Genomic DNA, 11,818 nt, shown 5'->3' with positions numbered 1-11,818 from the left:
TTTAATGTGTCTGCCTAAACGGATTTATGGATAATGTGGTCTAGTTTTAAACAAACGAATCCTCCAAAAACAATCAAGCAGCTTCCAAAAGAGTCCTGTAAAGAAATTGCAAATAATGCAGATAATCCCCACGGAGTAAGCAAGCCCAGAAGTGGCAGCAACGACACGTCCTCCCTCCTGACACAGGCTTGTCGTCATTACCCATGGTGCAGACCTGATGAGAAATTAGCCCCCAATACACAAAATAAACGAAACCGAGCCAGGCTGCTGGGGCCTTGAGATGCTAGTCAACAGCAGCACGAAGAAATCCTCGTGGACAGCGAGGCATTTAAAAACTAAGCTTTCAGAACGTGGGGACAAACCCCCGCAATTCTTTCCCAGCGATGTTTAAAGTTAGGTGCTTTTCAACTCAGTACTTTTTTGATATTTCCCTAAGCAATGATAAATATTTGGAAAGCTCTTTTGAAGTTTCTTGCATAATAGCATGAGACAAAAACACCTACCACCAGGCAAACAGGTTTTTTTTTTCTGCCGCAGTAAAAATGGCAGAAACAATGAACAGAAAATGATGTGTCGACAAACCGAAAGGCATTTCTTTGTCAGCAAATACTGTTGAAAGATGTAGAGAAAACACTACCACAGATTGGAAGGAAGTGTTAGCGCAAATTACCCAGTGTGGGAGGTTTGCTGCACAGTTTCCACACATCTCCGCTTAAGGTATCTGCTGGGTTCTGGTCCAATAACGAAATACACAAACCATGTTTGTGTGTGTGTGTGTGTGTGTGTGTGTGTGAATCAGGAAAGGAAAGATATAGCAGAGAAGATATGTGCCCAACGGTGAATGCCTTGTTTAATAAGAACAATTGCAAACGGGGGGAAAACAGTGTCAGGGTACACCCCCCCCGCCCCGATGGAACAGCTACCGGGGAAGGATTTTTTAAAGGTTTCTGGGTGAGGGAAAGGTATAGAGATAGCAGCACCTCCAAAACTCATGCACTGGCCCATCCTGTCAAACCACTGAAGGAAAGAACCAGAAGCCAGAGGTTAAATGAAAGGCTACAGGAGCCCTCAGTGGTGTTAACTTTATAAAGTCAAAGTTGTTCTAGCAGAGTAGAATCTTTATGATACTTGGCAATAAGATTGGCTGTGACCAGGAAAACTTCCAGACCACACAGAACGAGTCATCTTTTTTTTTTTTTTTAAGATTTTATTTATTTATTAGAGAGAGAGAGCACGCGCACACAAGCAGGGGGAGTGGGAGAGGGAAAGGCAGGCTCCCCACTGAGCAGGGAGCTCGATGCGGGACCTGATCCCAGGACCCTGGGATTATGACTTGAGCTGAAGGCAGACGCTTAACCAGCTGAGCCACCCAGGTGTCCCAGAACGAGTCATCTTTATGGCAAAGAATTGAAAAGGGCTGTCATGAATCCCCCTCCCTCTCTTTCCTCTGAGCTTGCCCTCCTTTTGAAGGCCAAGGTGCTGGCATTTCTTGAGGAGACAAGAGCTAACAGTTTTAGGCACCCAGGAAAATTATTGGAAAAATAGATTCACCTTCGCTGTATCTGCCCCTCCCAGGTAAAGATGTTGAAACAAATGTTTGAAAATGTTTCCATGGATACACAATTTTGTGGCTAACAATGTGTTTGACTCACAAAACCTACACATTTAAAAAAAAAACTTGGAAGCAGAAACTATTTTTAAAAAATTTAGTTGTAATTTCCATGCCGTAAAATTCACTCATTTAAAGTGTACAATTCAGTGGTTTTTAGGATATTAAAAGTGGTGCAACCATTATCACTAACCCCAGAATAATCTGTTTTTTAAACCTGTAGAGTTTTACATTTTAAAAATTTCATTTGTTTTTTTAAGTAAACCCTACCCCCAACGTGGGTCTTGAACTTACATACTTACGACCCCCAAATCAAGAGTCGCATGCTCTACCCACTGAGTCAGCCAGGTGCCCCTAAACCTGTAGAGTTTTATTTTTTTTTTTTAAAGATTTCATTTATTTATTTGAGAGAGAGAGAGCACACATGAGAAGGGTGGAGAGGCAGAGGGAGAAGGAGAAGCAGATTCCCTGCAACTCGGGGCTCCATCCCAGGACCCCGGGATCATGACCTGAGCTGAAGGCAGATGCTTAATGACTGAGCCACCCAGGCGCCCCAACCTGTGGAGTTTTAAAATGTAGTTTCCTTGGGCTTTGAACCCATTTATGAAACATAAACATGCAACACCTTCCCATTGGCTTGTAAGACCAAGTAATTGACAACAGGGAAGACAGAATTATAGCAGCTGGATTTTATTGAGTCCTTGCATGACTGGTGGATGGAGTTTAAAAATGAGTATGATGCATGAGAGACCATGGACTCTGAGAAACAAACTGAGGGTTTTAGAGGGGAGGGGAGTGGGGGGATGGGTTAGCCTGGTGATGGGTATTAAAGAGGGCACGTACTGAATGGAGCACTGGGTGTTACACGCAAACAATGAATCATGGAACACTACATCAAAAACTAATGATGTAATGTATGGTGATTAACATAACATAATAAAATAAAATAAAAATTAAAATGAGTATGATGGCTTAGCGAGCCTAGCTAATGATGCCCTTTTCCCATTCAGCTCCAATATTTTTATGACAGCTACTAAGGTCCAGAATTGAAATAAACTGCCCCAAGGGCCATGCCTTCAAATCAATGTTTTACAGTGCAAAATCAAGATTTTAGTAAATAAGAATTGTAACGACTCAGTATGGTGCCAGATGGCAGTAACTGGACTTACTGTGGTGGCCATTTCTTATTGTACATATATATCGAATCACTGTGTTGGACACCTGAAACTAATACAATATTGTATGTCAATTATTCTTCAATTTTTAAAAAGATTTTAGTAAAGAAGCATAATCATATTAATATTTCTAGTGAGAGCAAAATGCTTTTTTTGCACCTTTGCAAATGTACAAATAAATTTGTAATTTTATAAAATTTCTTTAAAAATATAGCTGATTTAACTTTCATAAATTCTTTTCAATGTTCCCCCAGGGTGGGTTAGATACTCAACAAATGCAACTATATTGGAGTGGGTGCTCCAGAATATTTTTGGATGGAGGTCAGAAATGTTTGGAGTCTGCACCTCCCCTCTGGTTTCCCAGCTTCCACCCTATACCCCCTTCCCGAAAACAAAACAAAACAAAACTCTTATCCATAAAATAATCAGTGATATTTTCCAAGATTCAGGTCATGTTATGCCCCTGCTCAAAGCTTTCCAATCACACACCACACACTCTGGATAAAGTTCAAACTCCTCATCCACCTGCTCCCATCCTTATGTCTCAGGTTTTACCCCCTACCCTACCCCACCCCAACTCTCTGATCCAGCTATAGGCCTGGAATAGCACTTACTGATTGCTGCCTCAGGGCCTTTGCATGGCTGTTCCTCCTGCATTACTCAAGCCCTCACTTCCTTGTCTCTGCTCCACTGTCTTCTCCTCAGTCAGCCCCTCCCTGACCTCCTGATCTGAATTATCCACCCCATCCCCTCACTCACCGACATCCTTCTGTGCTCCCATATACTAATGATTTTTCTTTCTAGAACATATCACTACTGTCTTTACACTGCATAACAGTTTATTTGATTATTGCTTTGTCTCTCTCAGTAGAATAGAGGGAGGAGAGGGACTCTCCTCTCTTCACAGATCTGTGCCCAGCACCCCGATGGTCTCCCGGAGGGGGCAAGGCTAGCTCTAGGGCTGCCTGCTCTGCATGCTCCTTGGGTCTCCCAGCCTGGAATGGGCGCTGGGGGGTGAACACCAGTAGCTAAGTGACTTGGGACAAGTCTCTCCATTCCGTGTCAGCATCTCCTCTCTGTGTAATAGTACCGCTGGGCCCCAGGAGGTGCCCATGGCGGATGGTACAGCACCCCGGCCCCAGCAGCCTCCTCAGCCAGCAAGGTGGCTACAGGGCCGGTTGCGGAGGTGACAGGAAGCTACCCTTTTCCGGGCATCCTGACATGCCCGAGTCCTCGGGTCCCCAAGGTGCTGTGAAGACTGAGGCCAAGAGACGGGTGTGCTGCAGGGTCTGGGCGAGTCGTGGCCCTGTGGGGGACGCCTCTGGCATGGTGCCCGCCTGGTCCTCGGGCAGAGCCTGGTGGTCGGAGCCCCCCGTCCTTACCCTGGCGCTGAGGTTGGGGGTGGGGAGTCGAGAACAGCCCATGGGGGGCCGTGGGTGCCCCGGAAAGCCGCCACCGCGGCCCGCGGGGCGCCCGGGGCAGCCCGCGCCATCGGGGTGAAGGTCTGGGGAGGGGCCCGCGCTGGGGTCCGGGGGCGGGGCCTAGGACTGGAGGCGGGGCGGGGCGGGGCCTGGGGCTGGAGGTGGGAGGGGAGGGGGCGGAGGGGGCGGGGCCTGGGGCTGGAGGTGGGAGGTGGAGGGGGCGGAGGGGGCGGGGCCTGGGGCTGGAGGTGGGAGGTGGAGGGGGCGGAGGGGGCGGGGGCGGGGCCTGGGGCTGGAGGTGGGAGGCGGAGGGCGCGGGGGCGGCGGAGGGGGCGGGGCCTGGGGCTGGAGGTGGGAGGCGGAGGGCGCGGGGGCGGCGGAGCCCGGGCGCCGAGCCGGGCGGTCAGGGCGCGGCGCCCGCCAGCAGCCCCAGCAGCAGCGCCCCGGCCAGCAGCGGCAGCGACGGCGGCGCAGCGGCCGGGCCGGGGAGCGCGGCGTCGGTGGGGGAGGCCGAGGGCGGCAGGCCGCAGTCGGTGTAGGGCTCGAGGCAGGCGGCGAAGGCCATGACGTGGGCCACGAAGGTCTGCTCCTGCACGCCGTGCACCAGGTGCGCCTGCGGGCCGCGCGCGAACACGGCCACGTCCTCGCCGCCGTGGGTCTCGGAGGGCAGGGGCGCCACGGCCTGCTGCTTGTAGGCGGGGTCCGCTGGCAGGAGGGGGGGGCTTCAGGGCCGGCGGGGCGGGCGGCCTCCCCCTCCCGCGAGGCCCCCCCCGCGCCCCCCAACCCCTCGGCCCCCCCAGCCCCCCGACCGCCCCGCTGGCCCCCGGCGCTCACTGCTCTGGCTGTGGCTGACGTTGGGCCGGGAGTTCCCGGTGAGCGCGAAGCTGGCGCCGGGGCCGTTGCCGTAGAGGATGGAGGTGTAGGGCTTGTTGTCTAGGGCTATGGTGGGGGCCAGCCCTGCGGGGAGGAGGGCCCTGCTGAGCACACCGACCACAGCGAGGGGGCCCCCTGCGTGCCCAGCCCAGGTTGCCTACGCGCTGGCCAAATCCTCACAAGCACCCGACGAGGCAGTGGCTACTACCCCATTTGACAGGCGAGGAAACTGAGACCCAGAGCCCTTTCTGCCATATAATTTGGGAAACAGCACCTGCTACCGCAGATGGAGCTCCCTGCCTACCGAAAATGGAGGCCCCTCGCAGTGTGTAGCCACCAAAAGAGAAGACGTGAGAGTGGTCAGCGGTGACAAGGGTCAGGGTGTCCTTCTCGCTTGTGATCTGGCTGGCCTTGTCGATGGCAGAATCGAACATGACGGCCTCGGTCAGTGCCAGATAAGCCGTGCCGTCGTGATGACCGTGGTCGATGCGGCCTCCTGCAAGCAGGACGCGTGGAAAGTGGACAATGCCCAAACGCCCTGACCATTCCCACTCCTCTGCTGGGCGAGGGGCTGCCACTCACCCTCCACGAAGAGGTAGAAGCCACGGGGGTTCCTGCTCAGCACGCGCACGGCCACCTCTGTCATCTCCATCAGGGACGGGTCCTGGGTCCGGTTTCGGTGGAACTCGTATTTGGTGTCTCCTGGCTCAAAGAGGCCTGGGGGAAAGGGGGCCGGTGGTGACTGGCTGGGGAGTGGGGAGGATCCGTGGCCTGAACATCTGTGTATCTGCTTGGCTTTCTGAGGACCGGGGAGGCCAGGGCAGGAAAGAGGGGGGTCTGGGCTCATTACCCATGAGGTGTGTTACAGAGGGGTCCTGGGATGCTTCCATCAGCTCCCTGCGATTCCACACATACCGGGCACCCTGGGAGGGGTGGAACCGAGCCTCAGTCCGTAGCCCTCTCATCCTTGTCCCTGCTGTACCCCTTGCACCTGCCAGCCCCCATCACCTGGTACTTGGCCTGCCACTCGAGCACCAAGTTCCGCCCATCCAACCTGACTCCGTTCTGTTTGGCGTCAGTTGGATACTCAGGGTCTGGAGTCCCCTTGGGGAACATGTACTTTCGGCCTCCGCCCAGGATCACCTGTAGCCAAAGGATTAGGCAGGTGGGCTCGGGGCGCGGCTGGCCCTTTGCTCCCTTCTCAGACAGCCCCCAGCTCCCCTGCCAGGTCTGTGGGTATGGTCTGGCCCCAGCTGTGCCTTCTCCACCACCACCCCCCTTCCCCAGGCTCCTGGAGACCCTGCCAGCCCCCAGAGCTCAGGCTGTCAGCTGCCCGGGACTGTGGCCCGGGACTGTGGCCCGGGCCGGCACCCCACCCCCCCTGCCCTTCATGTCCCACATCAATGTCCATGTTGGAGATGAGCTGCTGGGCGATGTCCTGGCATCCCTCCTCCCGCGCCTTGGCAGGCATGTCGGCGTCCGAGTACCAGTTGCGGTTCACTACGTGTGCGTAGGAGCCTGCTGGCGAGGCATGCTGCACTCTCGTCGTGGTCACCACCCCCACCGACTTCCCTGCGGGTGGTAGAGGTCAGGGTGAGCCCCCGAGGTCTCTCATCCTGCCTCTGCCCGCAAAGCTGGCCCCAAGCCCACCTGCTTTCTTGGCCCGGTTCATCACGGAAGTGACCTCATTGCCACGTGTCGTGTTACACTGGTTCAAGCGGGCGGCTGCGCTCACGCCGATGGTCTGGTAGTTGGCCTTGACCCCGCACAGGTAGGCCGTGGCTGTGCCTGCGCTGTCTGGCACCTGTCTGTCCACGTTGTATGTCTGGGGACAGAGACACTCTCAGCTCCCCCCGTGACACCGTCAGGCGCCCAAGATCCCGACCCGGGGCCCACCCTCACTGCCCTGGTGCCCCTGACTCAGGCTCCAACCCTCCTGGGGTCGCCCCTCCTGCCGCCCTCCCGAGCCCCACCCCACCCCACGCCTCTGGTGGGGAGCACCCTGAGCCACCCAGCCCTTACCTTGGACAGAGCCAGGTACGGAAAGTGGTCCATGGCCAGGGGTGTCTCAGGTCCCAGTTGGTCATTAATTTGCCCCTTTAGGATCCGAGTGGCTGTCACTGTGGGCACCCCCATCCCTGAAGGAGCACACCTTGTCAGGCCTGAGTCCGCAAGGTCGGTCTGTGTCCACTGGCAGCCTTGGGTGCCAGGGCTGGGGGAGCCACAGGGCACGGCCAGGCCTTGCACACTCACCGTCCCCCAAAAAGAGAATGAGGTTCTTAGCAGCCGTCTGGATGGGCTGCAGCTTCTTCGCAGTGTCCAGGGCCTGGGCCGCCTGGCGGTTCCAGAAGGCTGGGTCCTCCTCCTCAACTGGCCGAGCGGAGAGGGGAGGCCAGGTCAGTCTCGGGGGAGTGCCCCGTGTGTGGGGGGCAGCTGGGAGGTGCCTTGTTACCTGGGATGACGCCAAGGGCCAGCCACGGCCTCAGGCCCAGCAGCAGCAGCAGCATGCAGGGCCCCTGCATGCCTGTCGGAGGGCGGGGGGGCGGCAAGGCCAGGACTCTGGGCAGGCTGGGGCCCCGAGGGCACCAGAACGTGGGCACCAGCTGCCGTACGAGCCGCCGGGGCTTTGGTCCAGGCAGGACTTTGGCTCGGGCTGTAAAAGGCTCGGGGTCCCTCCCTTTGCCCCAGGTGGCCACCCGGGCCCCGCCCCACCCTGTGACTTGAAGTCCTGTGGGCAGAAGGGAAGTGGCAGGGTGTGGCCGAGCAAGCCCCAGGGCAGGGGGCCTGGAGAGGGCAGGTCTGTCCAGCACAGGATAATCCCAGCTGTCACCCCAAGGGAGCGCGGGGAATCGGGGACACGTCCCCTTTGGGGAAGGAGCATTTGCCGTGTCCCCGTAGGGGCCAGTCCCAACCCTTTGCTCACAGTCTGGTGGGAGAACCGTTACTCCTACGTTCAGCTCGTTTGTTCAGTGCTGAAAGCCAGCTTTGGGCAGGCTCCGTCTGGGTGGGACGCACGCAGCCTGGGCCAGGGGCCTGGGTCTGGCTTCCTGATGCTCTGAGGCCCCGAGACGGGGGAAAGGAGGCATGTGGTGCCTGGTCCTTCTGACCGGGCTTGGTGTGGGCAGGTGGGGAAGGGGTTGGGCTCAGAGCGCGCCCAGGAGCCTGGACCCAGACTTCTTGTGCTGTGGAAAAGGGTGGGACTGGTGGTGACAGAGCGGAACCTCGTCCGTGTGTTTGAATACTGAGAGCCGGGCCGGCCTCGTGGGGTACGTGTGCGCGTGCGTGCGCGTGCGTGCGTGCATGGGGGGCAGGCAGGGGTAGGACCCAGTGTGCATGAGCTTGATCTCTGCTCCCTTGGACACGCAGATAGAACCCAGGGTGTCTTTTCCCTCCAGGGGCCACGCATACCCGCAGGTGCAACGTCTGTTGGGGGGCTAAGAAGTTTCAGTAGCCAGGCTGGTTCATAAGCCTTCCTCCAATCCAGCCATCGCACTTTCTGGGTGTCTATCCAAAAGAATTCAAAGCAAGTTCTAGAAGAGATATTTGCACCCTCATGTTGATAGCAGCATTGTTCACAGTAGCCAAAAGGGCCAAGCAACTCAAGTGTCCATCACCAGGTGAATGTATAAACAAGATGCCGTCCATCCACGTAATGGAATATTATTCAGCCTTAAAAAGGGAGAGCATCCTGTCACACGGTACACCACGGATGAACCCCGAGGACATGATGCTAAGTGGCAGAAGCACAAACGCTGGGTGACTTTACTTAGACTAGGCATCTGAAGTTATCAAATGCACAGAACTGGTTGCCAGGGGCCAGGAAGAGGGGGCCCTGGGGGGGGGTGTTTGGTGAAACAGAGTTTCAGTTTGAAGATGGAAACGTTCTGGAGAGCTGCTGTGCAATGGTGTGAATACACTTACCTCTACGGAACCAGACAAATGGTTATGATGGTAACTTTTATGTGGTGCTTTTCACCACGATTTTTAAAATATTCAAAGAAGAAAAACCTTCCTCCCGGCTCCGCCCACCCCAGCGGACCATGTAGCTCCATTCTGCGCTCTGGCCTCCTCACCACCTGAGCCGTGCGTTTGGTCCCCAAAACCAGGGCGACCGTCCTGGCCACCAGTGTCTCCCTGCCCAGCCCCCCTCTGCTCAAGCAGCTCGCCAAGCACACTGACCTGGCTGTCCTCTAAATCTGGGGAGAGGTATCGCCTTGGGAGGCATCCTTCCTGGCCCCTGAATTGTCCCCCATAGCTCCTTCTGTCCCCTGTATCGTCTTGCTGTGTTAGGGAAATTCTTGGCTAAAGGTCGGGGGAGACTAACTTCTGGGCACGTCCTTAATTAATTAATTGGTTTTATCAGGCTGTAGGTGAAAGGTTTGTTACTCCAAGATTAGTCTTCCTTCCAGTAAATTCCCCGTACCCTTTCTCAGTTGGATTATTTTTTTTTTTAGAGATGGAGGGAGAGAGAGCAAGCAAGAGAGCTTCTTGTGCAAGTGGAGGGGGAGGGGCAGAGGGAGAGAGAGAATCTTAAGCAGGCTCCACCCCCAGTGCAGAGCCCAGCGGAGGGCTCCATCTCAGACTCTGAGATCATGACTTGAGCCAAAACTAAGAGTCAGACGCTTACCCGGCTGAGCCACCTGGGTGCTCCCCACCATACCCTTTTTCAATTGGAATTTTTGACAGTTGAAGAAATAATACAGAGATCCCCTGTATGCTGCCCAATTTCCCCCAATGGTGCAATCCACAGATTTTCAGATTTCGATTCGGATTCCTCCCCCCATTCACATGTACTTCATTTGCGTGGGTGTGGAAGTTCTACACTATCTTGTCACGTGTGTGGGTTCATAAACACCACTGTGGTTGAGATACGGAACAGCTCCAATCCCACGGACAGGAACAGATGGCTTTATAACCGCCTCACCTCCCCCCCACACCCCTGCTCAGTCCCTAGCCCCTCTCCTGCGTTTCTAAAATGTTGTCATTTCAAATAAGTTACATAAATGGAATCCTGCAATCTTTTGGGGTTGGTTTTTTTTCACTCAGCATAATTCCCTGGAGATTCATCCAAACATGGATCAATCGTTGACTCCTTTGTATTACTGAGTGTCTTCTGTGGGATGGTAGACCACAGTGTTTGACTAGTCCCATGTCCAAGTGCAGACATCTAGGCTGATTCCAGTTGGGGCGATTATGAATAAGGCTGCCGTGAATATTCATTCCGGTTTTTTGCGGGGGGGGGGCATGCATTTTCATTTCTCTGTAATAAATGCCAGGAGTGCAGCTGCTAGTGCTTCTTACGGTGACATGTAGTCATCAGTTGTGATCGGCCTTGGTTTCTTGTGAATTTTGTCGTGTGCCTGAGCGGGACTGGAGATCGAACATACACGACTTGTCACTGGCGGTAAACAAAGTCTGTTTGTCCACATTCGCAGCCTGCAGCCCTGACGCGGCTGCACGGGGCCACGGGGGCACTGTGCCCTGAGTCAGGCAGGCACCTTTGGGCCTGAGTCACCTGTGATGTATCCGGTTATAGTCCTTCCTCTGGGGCCCGGGATTCCAAGGCAGCTGGCAGCAAGCTCTTCCTGGTGCGGAGTAAGAGGTCATGCCTCTGGGGTTACTGTAGCCCAGGCCAGGGGCTGCCTGGCTCTGTGCAGCCTGCAGTCTGCCTGTCCTGGTCTGCCTGCTCCCTGGGAAGGAAGGGCTTGTCCTGTAGGGCCCCATCAGGAGCCCCAGCACCCTCCACCGGTGTCCTCGTTTACCCCCGGAGGCTGTCCGGGCCGGGTCCCAGCCCCCAGCACAGGGTGCGTGTCGGCCTGGCCAGGGGCAGGGTGATGCGGGGCCCACCCCTGAAGCAGCTGCCGCCCACCGACCCACGGAGGGATGGCCCCTTGCGCCTCCTGCCCTCCTGATCTCACTCCCCGCCCCCCCTTGGGAAACGTAGTGACAGCCCTGCTGGGGGGGCAGGGGGAGGATGGCAGGAGCTGGGAACAACCCTGAGATCAGACGTGAGCCCAAAACAAGAGTCGGATGCTCAACCAGTTACACCCCCCGGCGCCCCCCTCCCTGCACTTCTGATGATATGTGTCCCCTCTCCAGCCAGGCAGTTCTGGGGCCAGGACAGGAGGCCCCCCACCTGCCTCTCCTCCTGGCCCAAGCAGGGGGCCATCAAGAAAGTCCCGGGGACTGCGCTCCTCAGCTCCTCACGGAAGTTAGCTGCATCGTGGCCTGGGGACCGGATGGAGCCCTCAGCGGAGAGCAACAGGCAAGGCCAGGGTCACGGGCTCAATGACAGAGATCTTAGAGGTCACCGGAAAAGCACTGGCTGCAGGGGAGGGAGGAGCCCCTTGCCTCTATTTGCAGCTATGGTTTGGGCATGTCCGTGTCCGTGGTCCCCGTCGCAGGCCCAGAGACTGAGGCTCTGCCCTTCCCCCGGAGCCCATGGGCACTGACTGGAGAACAGCCCCAGGGAGGGGGGGGCCTTTGGAAGGAACCAGAGACAGCACAGACCTCGGGGGCATCCACGGGGCCGTGGAGGGGAAAAGTTTGCCGAGATACATTTTGGGGCCCAGCGGAGGTGAGCGCATCTAAGGCCAGAGCTCAAGTGCGTACTGGGGTACACCCGGGAACCCCAGGGGTTACACTGTACCAAGTCACTTGGGAATTCCCTCACGCTGGGAATTTGGACCTGCACAAGGGTCAGCACCAGCTGTTTGGGGTCAGAGAGAGGTTGTAAAGCC

At 56.1% G+C, this 11,818-nt stretch overlaps 1 protein-coding gene across 1 annotated transcript; it reads right to left on the bottom strand.

Annotated features, from left to right (window-relative positions):
* Window positions 1-4,608: 4,608 nt before the first annotated feature.
* Window positions 4,609-7,600, bottom strand: ALPI (alkaline phosphatase, intestinal). The gene is made up of 11 exons (XM_036069265.1): window positions 7,531-7,600; window positions 7,332-7,448; window positions 7,101-7,216; window positions 6,729-6,903; window positions 6,478-6,650; window positions 6,087-6,221; window positions 5,929-6,001; window positions 5,661-5,795; window positions 5,383-5,574; window positions 5,040-5,162; window positions 4,609-4,910 (listed from the first exon to the last, which is right to left on the bottom strand). The coding sequence occupies exons 1-11, from the start codon at window positions 7,598-7,600 to the stop codon at window positions 4,609-4,611; spliced, it is 1,611 nt and encodes a 536-aa protein (XP_035925158.1).
* Between the last annotated feature and the right edge of the window lie 4,218 nt (window positions 7,601-11,818).

The sequence above is a fragment of the Halichoerus grypus genome, chromosome 4, assembly GCF_964656455.1.
Source record: "Halichoerus grypus chromosome 4, mHalGry1.hap1.1, whole genome shotgun sequence".
Taxonomy (NCBI): Eukaryota; Metazoa; Chordata; class Mammalia; order Carnivora; family Phocidae; genus Halichoerus; species Halichoerus grypus.
Note: the sequence above shows the minus strand (reverse complement) of the source record. Positions and strands in the feature narration are given on the sequence as shown.

Excerpts from the sequence above, each read along its gene's own strand:
- ALPI (XM_036069265.1), bottom strand. The coding sequence starts at position 7,600 with ATGCAGGGGCCCTGCATGCTGCTGCTGCTGCTGGGCCTGAGGCCGTGG. Across the intron at positions 5,575-5,660 it reads CTTCTACCTCTTCGTGGAGG|GAGGCCGCATCGACCACGGT; the intron begins GTGAGTGGCAGC and ends TCCTGCTTGCAG. Across the intron at positions 5,163-5,382 it reads GCGAGGGGCCTCCATTTTCG|GGCTGGCCCCCACCATAGCC; the intron begins GTAGGCAGGGAG and ends TCCTCCCCGCAG.